General features: G+C 41.7%; 1 protein-coding gene and 1 pseudogene across 1 annotated transcript; one reads left to right on the top strand and one right to left on the bottom strand.

Moving 5' to 3' along the window:
- Nucleotides 1-14,001: 14,001 nt before the first annotated feature.
- Nucleotides 14,002-14,566, bottom strand: LOC147432229 (uncharacterized; annotated as a pseudogene).
- A 1,396-nt stretch (nt 14,567-15,962) lies between these two features.
- On the top strand, nt 15,963-17,093 carry LOC147432230 (pentatricopeptide repeat-containing protein At4g18520, chloroplastic-like). Its single transcript, XM_086491900.1, has one exon. The coding sequence runs from the start codon at nt 15,963-15,965 to the stop codon at nt 17,091-17,093; it is 1,131 nt and encodes a 376-aa protein (XP_086348026.1).
- The last annotated feature ends 7,118 nt before the right edge of the window (nt 17,094-24,211 follow it).

Consider the following 24,211-nt stretch of genomic DNA (forward strand, 5'->3'; position numbering starts at 1 on the left):
AACTACCATCCTTAGCCTTCTTTGTATATAGACAGTGATCGAACTCACTACGTTTGTAGCCTTGAGAAAGCATAAACTTGTGGAATTTATGGTACCATGCCCTCGATGATTGTTTTAAGCCATAAAGACTCTTTAACAACTGGCATACCCAATCTTCCTTGCCTTTCTCAACAAACCCTTCTGGCTGCTGCATGTAAATTTCCACATCTAAATCACCATGCAAGAACGCTGTCTTGACATCCATTTGGTGCAACACCAAATCTAATATGGAAACCAATGCAAGAAAGCATCTCAATGTAGTCATCTTGACCACCAGAGAGAAGACTTCATCAAAGTCAATGCCTTGTTCTTGCTTAAAGCCCTTGGCAACAAGCCTTGCTTTGTACTTTGGCTGACTATCATGAGCGGTGATCTTATACGTGTAAACCCATTTACAAGGTAGAGCCTTTTTGCCCTGTGGTAATTTAAATAGCTTCCATGTCTTGTTTTTATGCAGAGCTGTCATCTCTGACTGCTGGCCAATTGCCAATTCCCGGAGTCCGTCATTTGCACTGCTTCCTTGTAACATGAAGGCTCATTGCAATCAGTCAACATGACATAGTTCATAGATGGAACAAACCTATCAGGAGGTCGCGTGACACATCCAGATCTACGCACAATAGGTGACTCAGGCTCAGCCACAACCTGTGGTTCCACTCTATCCTGTCCTTGCTCCTCTTGAGCCCTGACATTTGGTCTTCGACGTGCAGGTCCATCTTCTTGGAAGACAACTCTTCTAATCTCCTCAACCCTCTCTGGTTTAGAATGATATTTGGATTCATTAAAGTGAACATCATTGCTGCGGACAACCTTTCTGGATTCGGGATCCCAAAGTCTGTACCCCATCTCACCAGAATTACCATAGCCTAGAAAGATGCACTTTCTACTCTTTGGCTCAAGTTTGTTCCTAAATTCCTTTGGAACGTGAGTATATGCCTCACAGCCAAAGACTCTGAGATGCTTGTATGAGGGCATTTTGCTTGACCATACCATCTCTGGCACTGAATCCTTCTGCAAAACCTTGCTAGGAGATCTATTTACAAGATGAACAGCTGTTGATACAGCTTCAGCCCAAAACCCATTTGGCAGCTGTGCATTAGACAACATACTTCTGACCTTCTCTTGTATGGTCCTATTCATCCTCTCAGCAACACCATTTTGAGGAGGATTGTAAGGAGCAGTAAGTTCACGTTTTATACCTTTTGACTCACAAAAGTCCTGAAAGGCCTTTGAAACATACTCTCCACCATTGTCAGTGCGTAAGCATTTAAGCTTCTTGCCACTCTGATTCTCCACAAGTGTCACAAACGTTTTGAAAACACTAAACGCTTCATCCTTGTGCTTGAGAAAGTAAACCCATACTTTCCTCGAGTAATCATCTATAAATGTCATAAAGTAAGAAGCTCCCCCTAGAGATAGGTTAGGCATAGGTCCACACAAATCACTATGAACAAGTGCCAACTGTGTATCTCTTCTACTGCTTCTATGCTTATGTGGCTGCTGTGTTTGCTTACCATATAGACAATGTTCACAGAATTCAAAATCATTAAATGAAAATCCAGGAAAATAACCAGAACGAGACAAGTTTTCCATTCCCTTCTTGGACATATGTCCTAACCGGCTATGCCACAAAGAAACGTTCGGCTGCTCGGTTACATTGATTACATTTTTAGAGACATTTGATACATAAATCATGTAAAGTCCTCCAGAATTTACTCCATGTGCTACTGTCATAGAACCCTTGGATATCTTCCACATGTTCTGAGCCAGCATCATCAAGTAAACTTGTGTTGATCAAGCTCTTTGTAATTGCGGGAACATGTCTCACATTCTTCAGCGTGAAAGAAGAGCCATTCTGAAACTTCAATTGAACATCTCCAACACCTAAGATCTCACATGTCTGCCCATTGCCTAGCCGAACATGATCTTTAGTGGTCACATAAGAAGTAAACCACTCCTTGTTTGGAGACACATGAAGTGATGCCCCTGAGTCTATAATCCAATCACTCAGTGCATTTCCATCAGATGCTATAAGAAGAGCTGAGTCCATTGTATTCTTCAAGAAGTAGATGTCTCCTAACACTAGACTGTCATCCTCTGCAACAGTGTTTGTCACATTTATTTCTTGAATCTTCACTGAGGACTTGTTCTTCTCACCATGGTCTTCAGCTTTCTCTTTGCCTTTTTTTGCTTTCCATTCTCTGCAGTCTCTTTTCATGTGACCCTTCTTGCCACAATGGTAGCATTCTATGTCACTCTTTCCTTTAGCAGTGCGGGACTTGCTACGAGATTGATTCCTCTTTCCACCTTTGTACTTTTCTTTGGTCCTTCCCCTGACAAGTAAGGCTGTTCCTTTGCCTTTGTCCATTGTCTTTCTATTGGTTTCTTCAGTAAGTAGACTTCCTTCTACACCTGCTATGTTCAAACCATCTGGAGGTGCAGAATTACTCAAAGTTGTGCAAAAAGTGTCTTAACTTTCCGGCAATGTGATCAACAGGAACATAGCTCTAACAGGTTCATCAAACTTGACACCTTGAGCTGACAACTGACTATAGATTGTGTTGAATTCATTCAGATGATTGGACATAGGTGTCCCTTCTTTCATCTTCAAGTCAACAAGCTTCTTAAGCCAGTATACCTGTGAAGCTGCACTCTGCTTCTCATAAAGATCACTCAGCTTTAACCATGCTTGATAAGCCGACATCTCGTCTACTACATTGAAGTAAACGATTTCTGCCAAAGTCAGCATAATGGTAGAAAGTGCCAATTCATCCATTTCGCTCCATTCATCTTCATCCATATCTTCTGGTTTTATCCCCTTGAGCTTTATAGGTTTTATCTACTTATTTTGTACCAACACCTGCCAAATCTGCTTCTTCCACAATGGGAAATTGGTTCCATCCAGCTTCTTGATATTGTAAAGAGCAGTGTCCTGTGATCCAGCCATAGCTACGCTTCACAGTAGTTTACTTTTCTGGGAAAAATTCGGCAGAGTTTCCCCTGTAAACTGACCTCTGAACCAATATCAACTTGTCAAATGAACCAAGAAAGCTTCAGATTCTGCAAAAATTTTGGCAGAGTCTCCTTTGTAAAATGGCTCTGGTGTACTAAAAACAGCTCAAAAAACACTGTCTCTCTGACACTGTAAGCTGCAGGTAAACCTGTCCTGCACCTATACTGTCTCTCACTGTCCTGTCACTGTCCTATAAGCATAGACTATGACAATGCCTCAACGGCAGTAAAGCAAAGATGCAATCCCAACTGTCTAACTCACAGTCAATACATCCTAGCTGCCTATCTAAGGGTGCTCGAGGGATCGCTCCAAGACCTGTATCACCGAAAGGATCTCAACATTCGAGAATCCCCCACCTCAATAAAACCTCACTCGACCCTCAACAAAGGCTGCAATAAATCTGACAGTACATAGACTTCTCACAAAGTCATACATCCACAAATTTCCCATTGTATGTTGTAACCGCTGCGGCGATTGTTTGCTGCGTGACTCACAGCCAGCAAACCCTCAACAGACATACATCATCTCTGACAATACATCCCATGTGGAAGTACCTGCAATGTCAGGATGAAATCTGGAATATCAAGCAGCAAACACAAGCTACCTGATGAACTAGTGGATGTCGCCTACAGTCTGTGTGTAGATGCGCTTGTGTCGTATGTGACACGCCTCCAAGAACTGTGAGCTGTCCTTCGATGTGTAGACAGCCACAAATCAACACTCTAGGAGTGTCAATATCCTCAGCACCTACAGTCGTAGGCCGAAAACCCCAAATTTGCAGAGTCGGATCTGCACCCGCTGAGACCACGTAGTCGAAAATGGCCTGCGCAGTCCTTTGTCGAAGCCGAACGGTGGCCGAGATGACCTCAGAATGAAATTCTGAGCACACCTAGCCCTACGGGCTATCCCACAAGATTCGGGGCCGTGTCTTTGCCTGTCGAATTTCACTCCAAGTCTAGCCTCCTGCAGTGCTGCCCCGAGCCTCGATCTGAGCTCTGATACCAGTTGAAGGAGTACGAGCGGAAGTGCAACGCGAGAGAGAGTGCGAGAAGAAGAGCACGACGATATGGTGAACTCGCTCTACTGTAATGTGTAGAACATAGTGAGTTCTTATTAGGTTTTTACAAAAGAATATGTGTACATACCTGGCGGCCCGCCCACTTACCTGGGCGACCACATTGGGCTTTATACCCCAACAACATTTTGTTAAATGTTAATTATTGTTGTTATTATCACTATTTTTTTCATGTTAATAACATATCTAATGTCATGACCTACGAAAATCGATAGAAAACGTAGAACTGGCAGGACAACCAATAATGGCAGGCCCGGCGGGACAAGCAAGAATCCCGCCGGCCCCGTCGTGTACCCCCTCCATATTTGGCGGCTCTATATAACCCCTTTATAGACATCACATCACATCACCTCTTCCTCTAAATTTGGTCATCGTTTAAAATTTAGAAGAAAAACTAAAGGTAAAAAAATGAATAGTCTTTAAAAAAAATTAAAACTTAATGTAACTCTGATCATAGATCATTAGTTCTTTTTTGGACTGAATTGATTCTTGAAAGGAGGTAGAAAGGTGAATCTTTGGGTAGGTATCTCTACATTTGGGATGGACTGATCTCATGTTTGGTTCACCATTATATTTGCTAAATTGATTGCTATATTGATTAGAACTTCTATCATGGGTCATTAGTTCTTTTTTGGACTGAACTGATTCTTGAAAAGAGATAGAAAGGGGAATCTTTGAGTCGATATCTCTACTTTTGAGATGGGCCTTAGAAGAAGCACAACTTGCACTAGCTAAAGTCGTCTATTTCACTAGGGGATCATTGGCCATTGTCACCCGTGATGCATGGAAGTCAGCTTGGAAACGCATTGGGGAGTATGGTGCTGGATTTACCCCTCTAACATATCACCATATGAGAAACCAATTGTTGGATAAATGTTACACAAGCACACAACAGGATATTCAAAGGGTGATATTAAATGCAACAGAACAATCTAGATACACCATAGTTAGTGATGGTTGGTCCAACGTTCAAAGGCGGCCATTGTTCAACATCATGCTTGTATGTCCTCGTGGTGAATGTTTTATCAAAGATGTGGATAGCTCTGGTCAAATAAAGTATGGCAGTTTTATAGCTGACATCATTGGCGACGCAGTTGAGGAACTTGGAAAAGAAAATGTTGTCAAAGTAATCATGGACAATGCCAAAAATTGTAGGGCTACAGGTAGGATACTTGAAAGTCGCTTATCTCACATATATAGTGCTGGTTGCAGTACACACAGCTTGAACTTGGTATTGCAAGATTGGTACAAGAGTAATGACACAGAGTGGTTCAAATGGATAGTAGACAATGCTCGCTTAATAGTCAAGTTTGTTTTGAAGTGTCAGAGGGTTCTTGACATGTACCCTCAGAGGATGTCTATTATGTTAAAACTGCCATGTGAAACTAGATTTTGCACCAACTACTATACGATAGAATCACTAAAAAAAAATAAGAATGCTGTGATGGAGACATTTGTTTGTGCTACTTTTTTAGAATAGGAGGCCGGTCAAAGGGGAAGATAAAAAGCAAAATAGGGGTGATCAGAGATCTACTAGCTGATTGCCACTTCTGGGATGATGTGGTGGATGTGCACAATGTCATGATGCCAATTATGCTCGCATTACGCCAACTGGATTCTGCCTTGCCTAACATAGGTAAGGTGTGGATGGCTTGGTGGAGTGTTCAAGAAAGCCTTGCAAATCTAGAGGAGCACCAGGATCCAATTGTGAAGCCTTGGAAGACACCATTCACTCAAAAGAGGAGAGAAATTCTGAGAAAGTATGTGCATGGTCAATGGGTTGGAGCACATAGTCCACTACACAGCGTAGCTTTTTTATTGGATCCAGAGTATTGGGCAATGGAAATAGAAAAACTTGATGAGGAGATGCTGGAAGACTTTTATGATGTGATAGGCAGGTTTTATGCTGATCCTGATGAGCATGCATCAGTTGTTACTGATCTTACGAAGTTTAAACTCAAAGAGAGTAAGTTTGGTACAGAATTTGTGCAGAAACTTGCCACGGAGTAACCAGCGTGGAAGTGGTGGATGATGAATGGTGGTAGTGCACCCACCCTTAAACGCCTAGCTGTTAGAATCCTAGCCCAATGTGCATCCAATTCAAGTTCTGAGAGAAACTGGAGTACATATAAATATGTACATTCCACCATCAGAAACCGCCTTCTAAATTCAAGAGCTGAAAAATTGGTGTATATGTACTGCAACCATCGGCTATTGGCAAGAGTGCAAGCTGAGAACTACAAAGAGGAGATGCCGCGCTGGACTTATGATGTAACCAATGATGAGGTGGACGAAGACAGTGAGCTGCAAGGGGAATCTCATGAAGTAGAAACTACATGTACTTTATAAGAGATTGAAGAGAATTTGGAAATTGAACCAACTTTGACCCATCGCAGCAAGCGACGGTGGTTTAATTAATAGATTATCGAATCCATTGAGTGACTTCTGTTTAAGTTCAGAAACTGTTTATCTTATAAGCTTTTTTTTATATTTAGTTTAAGGTTTAGACATTTTCTTAATAATAAATGAAGCCCTTAAAAACCTTTACAAGGCCACAAATCACTATTAAAGCTTCATAATATACAAAGCCCTAACAAATCTTTGCATTATCACATATCATAATTGAAGCTTAAGTGAAGACAATTCACAATTCACTAATAAATTCTCGCAAGAAAACGAGTAAATGTTTTCAAATGTTACAAAAACTATCCAAGTGATAGTGAAATATTTGTGAGAATATCTTCATTCTCCTGTTCACGCTGACCTTTAAGCTTATTATAGTCTTCAGACATTTTGAACATTGCATATAGCTTTTTGGATATCTCATACTCACATATAGCACAATGAAAGCTATTCATCATGCTTTGCATCAAGCATGATATATGGTACATATGTCCGCATGGCAAGCTGAAGTGACCACACCACTTATGAACGAATGATCTACATATGGGGCAAGGACCACCGTGCTCACCAGAAGCTGGAGGGGCCTCAATAGATGTTGGGTGCTCAATCAATGTGGCATCATTTTGTTTTTTTATAGTCGCCTCTAACTCTTTTACGTGGCGAGATAGCACCTTCACCTCCCTTTGCAAGTCTCTATTTAGGGTTGCTTCTGCATGAGAGCCTTGTGTAGCTTGTGATGCTTGCCTGAGTTGAGTTTGAAGCTCCTCCTTAACTTGGTGCACTTCCATTGATGCACCTTCTAGTGCCAATGACATCTCTTGCCGTGTGACGGTGATTGCACTGCTATGAATGTCCTCAACCGTCATATGAGGTGTCCTTGAGCTGAAGTCCACTGCTTCACCCAAGACATAATGCATGTATAGCATCTTGGCAAACCACAATGGACAATCCATATGATGAATAGGATGACCCATAACATTGAGATATATGTTCTCTCCATTGTCTCGTATGTCTGCATTAATGCATTGTGATAGCTTGAGTCGGCCTTTCTTGATGTTGTCATCTGCAACACCTGGCCATATGGATTTGACCATTTCTCGATCAATCCTAGAGTTCACCTCTTTCCATTGTGTACCCACTGGGTTGGCCCACTGGGAGCAACGAGCTGCAATTCGAGCGGTGTCATTCACTCCACCGCCTTGACACATGGATCTGAGATGCTCAAAAGCGCGCTTAGCCCTTTGATTATCATTATCCATATCCTGATTAAACACTATACTTCAGTTACGGCATACAAACTTAATGATAATCAATTGCTATAAGAGTAACCACCATTTTACGACAATCAATTGCTATAAGAGTAACCACCTTTTTATTGACAATCAATTGATATTAGAATAACCACCATCTTACGACAATCAATTGATATAAGAGTAACCACCATTTTTTAAATCAATGAATGACAATCAGTGATTCCACGTGGCTTATTGCTTGAAACTTAAGAGAAAAAACAAAACTCATAGAAAATTTGTTGTCTATTGAAATATAACAAAGTGTTTTTATTACTCATACATCATCCATGGCGCATAAAACCCAAAATTTAAAAGTGCTTTTATAAGTCAAAAGTCTCAGAAAACCCTCCTTCATAAAGTACAACATATATCCATAAAAAAAAGGCTACACTCATTTCAGAGGGAGGGCGTAAGCATCGTTCTGGTTGGGCTTCAAATCTTTCTAATTCTTCGTCCAAAAGTGCTAAGGTCTTTCTGTCTATGGATTTCTTCCTCACCCAACGTTCCACAACAATCCTAGATATGGCTTGCACCTCCACTGAAACCTTATGTTTGAAAAAATCTGTGTTGTAGTAGTCAGAGAACTCTCCACAAAACTTACAAAATTGCCATATCACCCATCCTATGGTGTACACATCTGTGGCCTTGGTCCATGGGCACAGGTGATTGCCATCTAGTAACTCAGGAGCTCGCCAAGGATGAAGCTTTTACCAGTTTTCATCGGTATTGTTGGTCTTTTGTGTCTCTAAGCCAACACGCAGAGCCAATCCCCAATCAATTATTCCAATACGGGGAGTGAGATCCTTGGTAAAGTCCAACATGATGTTCCATGGATGGAGATCATTGTGGAGCACTCCCTCGTCATGTGCGAATCGCAATGCCTTCACCAAGGCATGGATCAACGAGGGAGCATGATTGCACAGGCTCTTAATACGTGTTTTCTGGTCTTCAGAGGGCTGCTCCCATTTAAAGTCTTCAGGGATCTTTCCTTTCCCCTCTTGATGCGCTACAAGCGTCGTGAAAGAGCCATGTGGAAGGGGCACTATCTCCATAAGATCACCTAAAGTTCCCCCATTGAAGTAGGGGAATATCAGAAACCATGGCAACGTTACAGAGTGGGAAATACTCCTCACAATCCCTCTATGGTTGAGATCTACCCCACTTTCTAATGCAAAGCTTTTCCACTGATGCTTGGCCTGTCCTTTGAACTCCTTGGCACAATAAGTATTCGTTGCAGGAAGGAAACTGATCCCTTTGATTTGAACTTGCCACCCTGTGCCATAAGCCTCTGACCCAAGTTTCTTGATCTTCTTAATGGACTTATTTGGAATGCCCAGAGTCATACTACATTCAGAATTGTATATACTGCTCTCCAGGTGACTGGCAGAAGTAGTAGAACCCGATGTTCCCTCAATGGCAGCCTCCTCAATAAACGGTTCTCCAACTTGGCTGCTCCCCACAACTCTGGTGATAGCCATTCGCATTTTCTTGCTTAGGCCAAACTATGTGTCTATGTGGGATGCTCGCCTTGACCTCTCCTTTTCAGCTCTCCATCTAGTGTTCCAATGCTCTAGCTTACCCTTGTCTACTTCTTGAGAGCATTCCTCTTTCAAATCAGAGGCCACCTTGGGAAAATTTCCCACCCAACTGCTCAGTAATGAGATTATTGATTCGGTTGTTTTGTCTGGATATAACAACAACATTTTGTGGGCAATCTCACTGTATAATGATTGCAATCTAGACTCATCTGCAACAATCTGCGCTATATCGTCGGGATCTAGTGCACTAACGATCGTAATCAACAATTGTCTAATTTTCTTTTTGAACTCTATCATTGAAGTAGCAGAAGGATCCATTTTGCCTGCAATGGTATTATTGCAAACAACACATTGTGAAATATAACTACGTGCCACTGCATTTGGATCTTTTCTACGTGAAAGAAAAAGTGCAATATAGACCATAGATCTCGTACGCTTTTGCAGTGACACACCTAATCGCAATTGCAACCATGTGCCAATGCCTCACCGTACGACAACTTACAAACAAATGCTCTTGTCATTCTAGCAGCAACACACCTAGTCGCAATTGCAACCATGTGCCGAAGCATGAATGACTGGGAGCAACATAAAACATAGTCACCCTACGCTTTTGCAATGACACACCTAGCCGCAATTGCAACCATGTGCCAGTGCATCCACGCATGGTGACTTCTTTCAAACAGATGCTCCTATCATTCTACCAGCAACACACCTAGTCGCAATTGCAACCATGTGCCGAAGCATGAATGACTGGGAGCAACATAAAACATAGTCATCCTACGCTTTTGCAATGACACACCTAGTCACAATTGCAACCATGTGCCAGTGCATCCATGCACGATGTCTTCTTTCAAGATTCAAGCATATGAAGCATTATGAAATTATTTGAGCACACACTCATGCATTAGATGCTACCGTCAATCTAGCAGTAACACACCTAGTCGCAATTGCAACCATGTGCCGAAGCATGAATGACGGGAAGCAACATAAAACATAGTCATCTTACGTTTTTGCAATGACACACCTAGCCGCAATTGCAACCATGTGCCAGTGCATCCACACACGGTGAATTGTTTCAAACAGATGCTCCTGTCATTCTAGCAGCAACACACCTAGTCGCAATAGTAACCATGTGTCAAAGCATGAATGACTGGGAGCAACATAAAACATAATCACCCTACGCTTTTGCAATGAAACACCTAGCCACAATTGCAACCATGTGCCAGTGCATTCACGCACGTTTACTTCTTTCAAACAAATGCTCCTGTCATTCTAGCAGCAACACACCTAGTCGCAATTGCAACCATGTGCCGAAGCATGAATGACTAGGAGCAATATAAAACATAATCATCGTACGCTTTTGCAATGACACACCTAGCCGCAATTTCAACCATGTGCCAGTGCATCCACGTACGATGATTTGATAAAATAAATTTTAAACCTTTAAGTTTTAACGCAAAAAACTCAAAAAAACATCAATAAAATAAGGAAGGGTTTAAAAAATTACTGCTACACTGCTTTGAGAATGTGGAAAGCTACCAGAAAGTTTGGTGAAGACTTTTCAATGTACCTCTTTTGTGAAAAAGACAAGCACCGGCGTCGCCTTTATATAGCCACAACGGGCCCGGCGGGAAAATAGCTTTACGCGGCGGGCCCGGCAGGCCAACTAATTAGCCCGACGGCTACGAGCCGGTCTCCAGGTCTCCCTGGAGGTCAAAAAAGATGAATGTCAATTAACAAAATATTTGTTATTTTGCATTTCTATTGTTATTAACCTGAAATTATAGTGTGATCACGTCATTTTGAAATCCCTGCTCGTTTCTCAACAATAAAACTACCCATTCTGAGCTCATTTCTAGGTCATTTTGATTCCAAGAAAGCTTGAGGAAATCTTCAAAGATTTCCTAGTAGCTTAAGAATGTTTTACTAAAGTTCTGGTACATCCAAAGCAACACATTGCTAGTCTTATTGGATACATTGCTAGGTTATTGATTTTTACAAGTCATACTTTTGGGCAACTGGTGTAGTAAGCAGCACAAATGGTTACATCACTTAGGTCACCACCGTTATTAGTAGGAACTGAATGAACGTTTGAAAGCGTGATGTATTGATAACATCCTTCAAAAGCCACAACCCCTTTCCAATGGGGGAATGGGAATGGGTAGCAAGACCTAAGAACCTACGCAGAATCGGGAATATGGATCCCATGGTGCATGCAGAAGCCTCGTGTGCCAAACTTGTTGTCTCTTTGACGGACCAAAAAGGCATGGCCTATTATGGCATGGGATATGATAAATGATGCAAAGCTTGCCTCAAAAGGGGGCATATAGAAGAAGGCCACTATGCCATACAAGATTTTGGCACCATTCTAGACATCCTAGAAGCTTGCTGGCTGCACAGGAGAACTAGCACGAAACTGTAACAAAGCAACTTCAACCCTAGTATGGGGGGAGAACTTCAGATATTTCAAGGATTCCTCCCGCAATTGGTCCCCTTGGCTCTTCAAACTTGGAAGGGACTCCTTGAACCCCTTTTGGAGGGAAGTTGCACGGCTAGTTAACAACAAAGGAATTTCTAAACTCTCTTATCTTTGGGATGACAAAAGCTTTTGTTGGAAGGATGTGGAGCTCATGGTGTTGCAGCATAAGTTGCGGTTATACGAAAGGCTTCTGATTAGTCGACTCTTGGAAGTGTTGTCATCCTCATTTCCACTTGCCAACGGAGCAGAATTGGATTGGAGAGCCTGGCATTGGCCGAAAGATAAGGTGTTCTAGCTTCCCAAGACCTGGAGTACCTATAAGGTGCTGGTATACTAAACGGATTGGTTTGCTCCACTCAACAAAACTTGCAAGAAAAACTGGATAGAGAACCCTGACAAAGGAATGTTAATACCATTTGGGAGATTAAAGGGCCGTAATACATAAAGATATTCATTTGGAAAGTGTTATGGGGAGCCTTGCCTACTGGGATCAAGGTGCACGCTAGAGGGGTCGGCTATGACACTTGCTCTGGCTGCAGGGTAGCCTGTGAAGACCCCATATATTTGTTCTTGGCTAGTGCCCTACTTTGCGGGGGCTAGCCATTGGGGTTTGCAAATGGGTAAGAAGGCCTTGGAAGATCATTTTCTATACAGATGACCTGATCTTGGAAGGGCGTGGTATACAAAGACAAGCGTTTTGGTGTGCACAAAAATTATCAGATATTGTTACTGAACTAGGTCTGGAAGACTAGAAATTTTTGAGTTTTTGAGGGCAAACTAGATGTAGCTCATTTTGATGATATTGTGTGTCGGAGCATTGAGCTCATGCATGGCGTAGGAGCAAGAGGGGCAGCTAACAAGGGTGAAGAATGAAGGTCTCCAATGAGCTACTTAGAACACTCAAGACGGTAAGAGTATCTTCTTCTATGTACAAGCCTCTGATGGAACCCTAGCCCCTCAAGGCACATGTAGTGCTTGAGGGAAATTGTAAATTTTTTGAGTTAATATTAAGTCTCTCAACTCACAACTGTGAGTATGGCAAAAAAAAACATCCTTCAAAAGCTACAGAAATATATGAATCCTCCATACATGAAGAAACCACCACACTGAAAGTGAAACTGTTCAATATTATACCTTTCATCATCCTCCGGCCAAGCACAATGGTGGCATTATGATTGTGCATGTCTAGTAAGTCCACAAGGTGGTGGAGGGGGGATTTGTGGTTCACATTCAGCGATGGGGCGTGGCTACAATCTTGACTATCAGATGAAGTTGGTGAATACGGGGGAATTGAGGGTCCACAACAAAAAATGAACTATTTTATTTTTTGCACCCACTATACGCAATTGGCATACTCGTACGTCTAAAAAGAAAACCCAAACATCTAAGAGATGCCCCCGAATATTCTATCCTCCCCTCCCCCCCCAAAAAAAAACCCACGTTGGCAGAGCGCCTAGAAGCTACCCTCGTCGCCGTCACTTGCCCTGCATTCCCCCCCGCAGTAACTACTCGTGTATCAATGAGAAAGAGAGCATATGTGCGGAGAGAGATAGACACCCACATCAATACTCTAGGCAGCAAGTTCCAATGGAGACCTCCGTGCGCATGCCTCCACTTCCGACGCCTCATCCATGCATGCCCCCTACTTGCTCATCCCTCTGCACAGGCCGCCCGAGCTCCCTCTGCTTAGCCCACACACACACACACACACACACACAGGCCATGTTCCTGTGGGGCTGCTCATGAAAAAGAGCCTGCTTGTCGAAAGCCTCTGAGAGTTGCCAATACCGCCGCCCAAACAGCTTTTTAGAGAGAGAGAGAGAGAGAGAGAGAGAGAGAGAGAGAGAGAGAGAGAGATTGATTCATCATCCATGAAGGTCAGATATGACCTATGGGACCATCACAAAAACCTTGCATCAGCTCGCTGCTTCTAAGTGAAGCCATCGGATACATATCAGTTAAGGACTGAGGGTCCAATCATCACGGTGGAAAAGAAAAGGAAAAAGGAAACAAGATCTAAGGAGGGTGGGGTAGAGCCTTTTTAGGGGCTAGGAACTCTTGGATGATGGCTTTACCACCTCGATAGACTGCCCATTTACCTTGCTTGCGGGCTTCGTGCATCTTCTTGAGCTCGCTCTTTTTTATCTTTAGTTGATTTGTTGTCAGCTCCTCGTTGATCCAAATCTTTGACCCTTTGAGGAGTCGAGGTTGCCGTAGCAATTGCATCTTATCCTCTTTGTCTTTGAAAGTGAGAAGACAATGTTCGGGTGGCACTTGCCTATGTATATCCTTGATCCAAGAAACCGTTTCAGGTTTGATGTTAATTGGTTGAAGGATGTCATTGAGCTTGGTGATCGCTTCTTCAAGAGTGTCCTCAGTGATGCACCATGGCGAGGGGAGCCCACCAATGTGAACCTTGAGGGTGTTGTCTTCTTGGAGTCTTTGTTTGTAGAACTCTGTTGTCACGCAAGTCTGCACTTTGGCAAAGGCGACCGATTGGGCTTGCGTGACCCTTGATTCAACTTCTTTTACTTTGTCGGTGGCGAGCTTGACCATGGAGTCAAAGCGTGCCTCAAGCTTGCTAAGGCGAGCTTTGAGGTCGCGATTCTCCTCCATTACCCGATCAAGGGCTACTTGGAGCTGTCCAATCCATGTGAGCTTGCTCGGAGCTGCTACGACTGCTGCAAAGCTTGGTCGGCCCCTTGCGGTGAACTTTGGAGTATTCATTCTCAAAGGTAGGTCGGGTTGCCATGGGATCAAACCCTAGGCAGAACTACTTTGAATAAAGGGTCCAAGTAGATCGGGTTGTCGTGGGATCAAACCCTAGGCAAGCAAGTGAGCTAAGATTGAGGTGAAGGTCACTAGCGATGTACAGAGAACGGGCAGAGTCTGCAGAGGTCACGACGGGCGGGGTGTGCAGAGGACGCAATGGTGTGGGTGTGTAGAGGTCGCGATGGGCGTGGGTTGTGTTCGACGCGGTGAGTTTGTTGCAGAAGGTGCTACGAGCAGAGGCCTGCTTCGGCTACCGAAGGGCGATCATGAGGCTTAACGCCCCCCCACAAAGTTTCCCTTCGCTCGGGGGGAGACTCACGCGCACAGCTAACATTTCGACTTGTAAAGCACTGCAAAGTAGTAGGGTTTCGACAAAGAGAGAGAGAGAGAGAGAGAGAGAGAGAGAGAGAGAGACCCATTAGATTGACGCAACCACTAAAAGGTCGAATCTCACCAAGATGCTAGCTTTTGGCGATTTTTTCAAACTCGGTGAGACATACTATTATCTTTTCTTTTTTGCAAAACTCACAATTGTGAGTAGAGAGAAATTTACAGATCAACCTCAAGCTCATGCCGAGCCTTGAGATACTGAAATTACATGAGATTCAAGCTAACAAACTACTATGGACTAGTCCGAATGACACGAGTCGCCCTGAGCCAATCGTCTGGGTTGTGATATTTACCTATCACATATATAAACTCCTCACTTTCTTGCAAGACACACACAATCTTCCTGCAAAAGGCTCCGTATATAAAGTGCTTTTGCAAGGGTTGGTGGAGGGCTTGTGGTAAAAGGCTTCGAGAGCGCGCGCGCACGAGCAAGGGATCGTGGATCGTTAAGTCTCTGCTGGTGCTTCGTAGACGTGCTTGCGGGTCGTTCAGCTTCTGCTTGTGCACTTGCATCCCGCATTCAGCTAGATCTTGCTCCCATTCTTGAAATCGGAGGTTTTGTTTGCAGGGGAAGGATGAGATGCTTCATTGGGCACCACTTTCTTGCATGTAGCGCCGGTGCAGGAGTACTCTGCCCTCGTAGCAGAGAAATAGCCCCAAGTTGAATAAGTTTTCTCCTGGTTGAAGACTCAAGAGGAACACAGGTCCTCCATGTTTCCTCGAAAGGTGGGTCTGTAGAAGAGGAAACGACATGCTGCAGTGGTGCGTGCTAAGGAAACTCACGTCTCTCCACTAAACGCAAACTTCAGGACCACCATGGTCATCAAAGGTGAGGAGCGGGTCCTCCGAATTGGAGCACCACCAAAGATAATCAGCCATGACAAGCCAGGGTTCTGTCGAGAGAATCTCCCACATCATCATCAGGTGTACAAGAGAGAAGAACCAAGGCAATGCATTGCGGATGCATGCATACCTGCGCCGAAATGGGCTGGAGACTCACAGCTCACTCACAAAGTACCTACTGCCAATGTTAGCTGATGTTCAATGCTTGAAGAAGGCACAGGTAGTAGTTGATGGACAAGCCTCTCAGACTGATTATTCATGGAGTTTTCTTCTTTGTGCTTACATTAAATGCGGTGAGCTTAGGCATGCTTTGGAGCTGTATGACATGCTGCAACAGGAATGTGTACAGCTGTTTGAACCGGCTGCGTATGTTGCCTTACTACAGAGTTGTGCTAGTTTGAAAGACACAGATAGAGGCCAAGCAATACATGCTCAAATCGATAAAACAGGCCTTGCAGCGAGAAATTGGTACATAGGCAGCACCTTGGTTGATATGTATGCGAAATGGGGCCTCCTCAAAGAGGCACAAAAGACATTTGACAGATGCGGCAGACGAAATGCTGTCTTGTGGAATACACTTATTGCTGCATATGTAGATCATGAACAAGGAAGAAAGGCTTTGTTTTGTTTTGAGCAGATGCAAAAGGAGAGAATTCCTCCAACTTCCATAACATTAACATGCATTCTGAAAGCTTGTGCATGTGCAGGGGCACGAGAAATGGGTCGCGATGTTCATGATCAGATCGAAAAGAGAGGATGGTTGGAAAAGGATCTTGTTTTGGGCAACTCTGTGGTCCATATGTATGCAAAAAATGGCTTGTTTGCTGAAGCACAGCATATGTTTACTAACCTTCAAGCTACTGATGTGGTTTCGTGGACAGCATTGATTGCAGGCTACTTAAAGTACGAACATACTGAAGACGCACTCCTCTTTTTCGAGCAGATGGAGTGTGCTGGAGTCTCACCAAACGAGATCACATATGCATGCAGTCTGAAAGCTTGTGCCTGCATTGAAGCCATTCAGAAAGGACAAATCATACATAGTGAGACCGTTGTGAAGGGGTTAGACCGGGCCCTTACCAGTGCACTAGCTGACATGTACATAGAGTGTGGCTTTCTTGGAGAGGCACGGCAAGAGTTCAACAAGTTTGACATTCATGATGAGGTCTTGTGGAATGGGCTGGTGTCGGGACATAAATTTAAATTGCTGCAAACAGATGAAACATGGAAGCTGGAGTTGGATGCATGAGCCACTCCTGCTGCTTTTGATCATCACGCCACAAGGGTTGTGCATTTGATCAAGAAGGTAATGCCAGCCACTACATTTGCTGCTGACACTTCACTCATTTTGGGCATCTCTGGAGTACACGATTGCGAATTGTTCAGTATTGGTCTCTTGATTACAAGGGTAGTAAAAGGTCTCACATTCCTTCTAGTTCTGAGAAATTCCTCTCCAAATAAGCAATCTTTGATACTCTCAATTTTATCAGTTTTCACACTGTATGATAATTACCGTCCCAATATTCAATACTTTACGCATTGGTTGTTATTTATACGCACACACAAATACACAAACATGCGTGTATGCATGCATGTATGTTAGAAGAAGGCTATGGCCAGCAATGCTGCAGCAAGTTACACACACACACACCACCCGGAGCTCCACTGCCCCCCCCTTCATGGTTCGTTGCCTCGTGCATGGGAATTCTTTTTCCCCCTTTCGACACTTCGCCCTCTTGGCCCTTATTTATATCGAGACGTGGTTCCCACGGTCCGCCATGCCCCTAGCTCCTAGAGCAAGTGTTATGCATGCGCCAGCCATACGATACCTTACATTCCTTCCCCCTTAAGAAAAAACTTCGTCCTCGAAAATTTCTTGGGAAGATACAATTCTAAAGTTAGGGAACCTTTTTTGGAGATTGCTTACCCGCTCCCATGTTGAACTCTCTTCAGCACAATCTTTCCACTTAACTAAACACTCTCTATAAATTGTATTTTTAGTTCTTTCTTCTCGAGTGTTTCGTATTTTTCTTGCCTCACGTAGAAGAGATTTGAGTATCTATGAGTTTCATTATCTAATCATCTTGAATAAGATTATTAGATTGGCATAACTTCTTTTTGAGTCTGCTAATGTGGAATATCGGATGCATGTCACTTGTCTCTGGTAATTGGAGTTTGTAAGCCATATCTGTAACTTTGTGAAAGTCCACAATACCTTGGTGATAATTTTGGACATGGTCTCATCTTCATGGTTTCAGACTTTTCAGGCATTTTTAAATAGACTTGTTCCCCTTCCTCAAAGGTAAGAGGCTTTCTATGCAAATTAGTATATGTCTTTGCTCTATGTTGAGCCCTTTTAATATTGTCTTTAGCAAGTTTAAGCATTTCATTTATATCTTGTAAGAAGTATTTAATTGCTTGAATTCTTTCTTTCTACAATCCTATTGCATAAGGAGCTCTAGTTTGAAACCCATACATAAACATGAATGGACTATATCCTATGGAAGAGTGTTTGGCACTATTGTATGCAAACTCTACTATAGTAAATACTCCTTTCAATTAGTTTGTCGTTTACTTACATATGTTCGTAGCATCTCCTCTAAGATTTGATTAACCCTTTCAGTCTGACCATCAGTTTGAGGATGCTCAGTTGTGTTCATGCTTAGTTTAATGTCCAAGCTTTGAAATACAGCTTTCCAAAAATGGCACTTAACCTTTTTATCTCTATCTGACACAATGTCTGTTAGTATTAAACCATATAGTCGATAGAGATTTTTTAAAAATAATCTAGCCAATTCAAGAGTTTTAACATCTGATTAAGTTGAAATAAACCTAACCATTTTGGTTAATCTATCAACTATTACCCAGACAGAGTCGTGCTTCCTCTGTGTTCTAGATAATCCAATCATAAAATCCATGAAGATACTCTTTCGTTTCCTTGAAGGAATGTTTAGTGGATGGAGTAATCCTCCCATCTTAAGCCTTTTAGCCTTATTGATCTGGCATTTACTACATGTAACTACATATTCTAGGACGTCCTTATACATTCCATACCAATAAAATTGTCTTTTAACAAAACTAGAAGTCTTGTTTATACTTGGGTGTCCTGCACTTGAACTATCATGATACTCATAGTGTATCTAGCGCCTAATCTTTTCATCTTTTGGGACACATACTCTACCTTGAGTATAGTAAATAGCCATCATCTATGAAAAAAATTCTACTTGGATCCTTCTAAAGCATCCTTCGATGCTTCATTCTTATTAGAAGCCTCTTATTCGGGATCCCCTTTCTAGATGATTTTCCATATGTTGGAATATGCAGGATCAACCTGACATTTTCCTCTTAATGATACAAGAAAATTACTATTGAGTCGAGTAAAATTTAATTTATTTATCAAAGGCATCCTACTAAAAGAATTTGCTACTACATTATATTTCTCTTTTCGATACCTAAGCTCATAATCAAACTCTTGTAAGAGTTCAGTCCATCTGGCCTTATGACCTTTTAATTCTATTTGCTTTAATGCTTTCATGATCAAACACTATCATAACCTTAGCACCTTATAAATAGTGCTTTCATTGTTGGAAGAATTCTTTTCTTTGTTCTTTGCTTGGTAATCGGGAACGCTTTGTTGATTGGCAGCAGGGGTAGGCGATGTTCTTGAATTGAACCCAATCCCCTAAAATTTTCCTTGATTTCTTGAGACTCATCCACTATTTATAGGCTTTTGGTCCTAATGACAAACTAACCTCAAGTGGTTGATACTCATGTGGAGTATTTTTTAACCTATAAAGGTCTTGCCATTTTTGTACGAAAGTATAGTTGGGATCTTTGTTTCTATCCCTTTCTTCACCATTAAATTGAGGAGGTTGTATATCTTTGAGGACAGTGTTTTCTGTACGTTTGGATGACTGGATTTCAAGAGGAAGAAAAGCAGTCTCTCTTTACACAGTTCCGCATATATAGATCATATGGCACAAAAAATGGTCATTGGCTGCTTTCCCTTCTATAGGTACTCAGTTAATTTAGTCATTTGATCTTTGAAACCATCTAGAGCAGTAAGGAAAGTCTGTAATTGTAACAACTCTTGCTGCTCACGAGATGGCACAGTCCACTCTTCACACATGTCCTCAATTCCATACATGGTTTGGTTTCGGTTAGGATCGGCCTCAAGTTGCTTTTGATTTTTTAATTTTATTTTTCATTTTGGTAAGTTTTTCAAAGAAAAACTCAATTTAAAGCTTTGAAAAAGACTGTAAAATTCTGCTACTTACGTGAAAGGGACGAGGCCGTAATAGTTGGAGAAGACTGTTGATGGTACCCCTTGTCGATACTTTGCCTCGCTATTGAATGTCTCACTTTAATTCTCAGCTTATTTTCCTTTGGATCTTGGGACGTGAACCGCTTGTGCAGCAAACACTTGGCTTAGCAACAATGTTACATACCCTTGCTCATGTTTGGTTGCAGTGCAAACTTAATCTCGAACCAATTGCCCGTTATTTGAATCTCAAACATGCATGCCAAACCCCTTGAGATACATATGGAATGAACAAATTGGAGTGTAAAAGGGATTCTAGCAATGATAGGTGACCGATTAAAGCATAAAGCAATGGGTCATGCCGATAAAAACTTGAAGTGGATAATAGTCGCCATAAGATTACCAAGGAGTTGTCTGTGGCATGAACAAAAGTTGTCGTGCGTGTATGTCAGCCCAACAGGGATGGTGCACTTCAACAATTGTCAATACTTAGCTTTTGCAGTTTTCGAGGAGTTTATCATGGGGTGTAGCAAAACAGTAGCCTGAGAAGGTGTTGGTGTTTTTGAGGCCTTCTCGTGGGGACTTTTGAGGCCCAGTTAAGGTGGACAAAGGCTATGTACATATGATGTATACATCCATGTACATACGTGTCTATAACATATAAATGTATATAGTATTTACATATGTATGTATACATGGATTTACATGTATGTGAGCACGCATAAGTAGATACGTACATCTATTTCTATTCAATACACAACGAATGTTTCATACTAGTAGTGATTACCCATAAAGTCTATGATAGATTAAACTTGACTGTCAACATTTGTTTGCATGGTTGATCTTCTTGGTGATTTTGTCAATTTAGTCCAATAAAGTGGCAAGAGTGCACATTATTATGCATATTGTCATGAAAAGAAAGTGGAGTTTGGTAGAGAGGTCTTTCAAGGTACATTGAGGCCGGATCTAAAGCTTCACTTTCTAACCGTTGTGTGCACGGTGCTTCTTTGCAAATTTTGGAATAGGAGGTGATATATCAACAAGAGATCACGATGGAGAATGTCTAACGTAGTGACCTAACCAACCGTTACACATATCAAGTGAGTGAAGCAAAAACAAAGGGCAATTAATTAGACAAAAATATGGTTTTTATCCTTCAAAGAATTAGTAGCAACCAATTACAAAGATGCCATGTGCCATTTGCATTGCCAAAAGTTTTCTTGGCTTCTTTTTTTCGACACACCAGAGGGCCCATAGGGGGAGGTGCTTATCCCTTCCAAAAATTAGCCATGTTACATGGTCGTGCAAGGGTCGCGTACCATCGGGCAAGAGCCACACGTAGGCATCACCATCTAATTGATGCATCACGTGCTAGGAACGATGGATACAGGACGTAGCAACCAATTAGGAACCTCCTCCTTGGGTGACCCACCCCCAGGAGAAGGATGCACTCGAGTGTTCAAGGGAAAGAGCCGTAGTAACGTGAACACTAGGTGAGCACACGGTGTCCCTCTAGAGTGTGTCCCAATGGGAGCGGGGATTTGAACCCACAAGAGGCCAACGCCATACCATTAGACCAACTCTTTGGGGACTTTCTTGGCTTCTTTGGCTAGTGATTTTCTCAATGTACATGCAGCAGATTGGTTGTAGCAAGGCTTGCCCTCAAAGGAAAAAGTGCAGACATAAAAAGGTCATACTTCAAACTCTCCCAATTTTCACGTTAAAATTTGAAGGATTTACTAGTTTTTACACTCAAAATTTGTAATATTCTTCAAGGCAAGGTCTAAACAACCAAGATTTTGCAATTTTAGCTGATTAAAATTACACTAAACTCCGGGTTTTTGTGCACATGCAAATAATTGTCAAGGGGTGATAGATTCTACAGTTACGGTCGTATTGGTGCGAGACTAGACTCGGGAATTTTTGAGGTAATTGCCTTAGTCATGGTTGCACAAAACCTAAGGAAGCTCAATAGGCAAGCACGCCTACTTTCTTGGTCTAGAACCTATGTCTTGTGAGATCATTGCTTCAACTTCCAGTTTTTCATTCTAGCCTCTTGCTTGCAACTTTTGCTTCTGCAAGCATGGTGTTTTTCCACCGCTATGGTCACAAAGTTTGTTCTCACTTGACATGGTTTTTTGCTTTAGACAATATCTATTTTTTTTGTACTTATATGTGTATTTCATGAGTGTAAGTTTTGTGCATGTGTTTAAGAGTATTTTAGCCTTTGTTTATATCAAACCTTCTAACCTCATGAAAGTAGGGGGTGTTGTCTCTTGTGCACAAGGGTCTCTATTGTGTTTAGTTGTCAATTAAACTATGGAGTTGTTGTTTAATATAAGATAAGTGTGGTTCATAATAGGCCCAACAAAATATACCATGATGAAACAAGGCGATGTTCTAACTTTGTCCTCGTGATATCCTAGGGCAAATACAACTTCTTTGTCTAGCAAGGTTTAATCCTCTCATTTTCCTTAAAGGCTATAGGAACTTATAAGAACGTGGCCTTTATACAGATTCAAGATCGATACCAAAGCTCAAAGTATTCGTACATAGTGGTTCCATTACACTTTGTTTTAATATTGATTTTGGACTTTGTAGAGAGGGATATAATCTTGCAAAATTCTATGCGATGGTTGAGTGCTCCACCTTCTTGTTGGTAGGGGGTTGAGAGTGCATTTTCCTTGTCCTTGCTTTTGATATTTTTCATTTAATATATCTTTTGAGAAATTTTCTCGGATAGACAAAAGGTGAGGTATAGGTCGGCTCATGCCTTGTCGCCCATCCATCATAGGTGGCCAACTTGCTATCCTCATCCCTAACCCCACATAATCACAACTCCAACTGCATGAGTGTCATAGTGTGCCCTTGGGAATCCTACTCTTGTACTCCACAATGCATGGTGCATGGAAAGAAGACTAGCATGTCTAGGTGGGGCTCCCCATCTTGTTGGCCCTTTGCGAGGTTCACTACCCTTATATACTTATCTTACTCAAAGATTATTGCATCAAAAACTAGGCAACAAATGAATAGCAAATTGTTGACTAAGTCACTTCATAAATTTCATGAAAATGCCACTTCATTTATATTATGAAGTGAGTCAAGGGTGAGATATACAGTATTTACCCACCCAAGGATTATTGCATAATAACAAACAATGGAAATTTATTGATCATGATGCTTTGTTTACTTCAGGAAGGGCCAAGTGGCTTCCATTTTGATAGCTCTTCCACTTGTACTTTGGTATTTTTAGAGTAATGAGGATAATCATAAAAGAGCTTTGATCTTGGCTTCTAAAAATAGAAATATTTAGCATGAATATATGTGCTTAAAGAGGATAACAAAATAGTGTAAGAGCTATTGAAACCTCAGTAAATATAGAAGTCTCAAATAACCATTGACTTTGTCGTTTGTGCAGACACTCACGATGAATTCGCAAAGTCATAAAGTGCAAGGGAAAACAACTTTAGAAATGAGAAAGCCCTCATTTTCTTGAGCAAGGAGCTTGACCTATATCTCCTTAGATGATTAAAAAATTAAGAAGACCGAAAATGTTTTTACAATAAAATTGCTTGATAATGGAAAGAAATCTTATACACCATTGGTTGGAGGATGTCGAGTCTATATTAAATATTGTGATATTATATACTTGCATGGTGTATGACATATCCAATGAATTATTTTGTTTAACTAGCTATACTTTGACGGTAAGTTATACCCAAACTTGGGCTCTCCCTCATTAAAAAAAAATCATTTATAAACTTCAGAAAGAAATCGTACAAAAGATAGAATGATTATGTGATATGTGTGGGATTAAATGTTTCAATAGAAAAAGCAACCTTAATTGATTAGAATTGTAAAGAACTTGAGGATATGTACATCATATTTCCAACCACTTGTCTCTCATATATTATGTTGAGAAAACACCAGTCATTTGTAAATTCATTAGTAAATTATGCACATCTCAATATAGTGTCCACCAAATCTGTGTCACAGAGTGTGCACATGAGTACGTAAGTGTGGGGGTTGTCTTCTTTCATCCTCCTTTCTTGATTTTCCATTTTTTATGGGCTCTTATAAGTTTGGTTCAAGGATGCTTCATAATC

This window comes from Adiantum capillus-veneris, chromosome 20, assembly GCF_014529385.1.
Source record: "Adiantum capillus-veneris isolate H3 chromosome 20, ASM1452938v2, whole genome shotgun sequence".
Lineage (NCBI taxonomy): Eukaryota > Viridiplantae > Streptophyta > Polypodiopsida > Polypodiales > Pteridaceae > Adiantum > Adiantum capillus-veneris.

What these genes read in the sequence shown, in the direction of transcription:
- LOC147432230 (XM_086491900.1), top strand. Translation starts at nt 15,963, where the DNA reads ATGCATGCATACCTGCGCCGAAATGGGCTGGAGACTCACAGCTCACTC.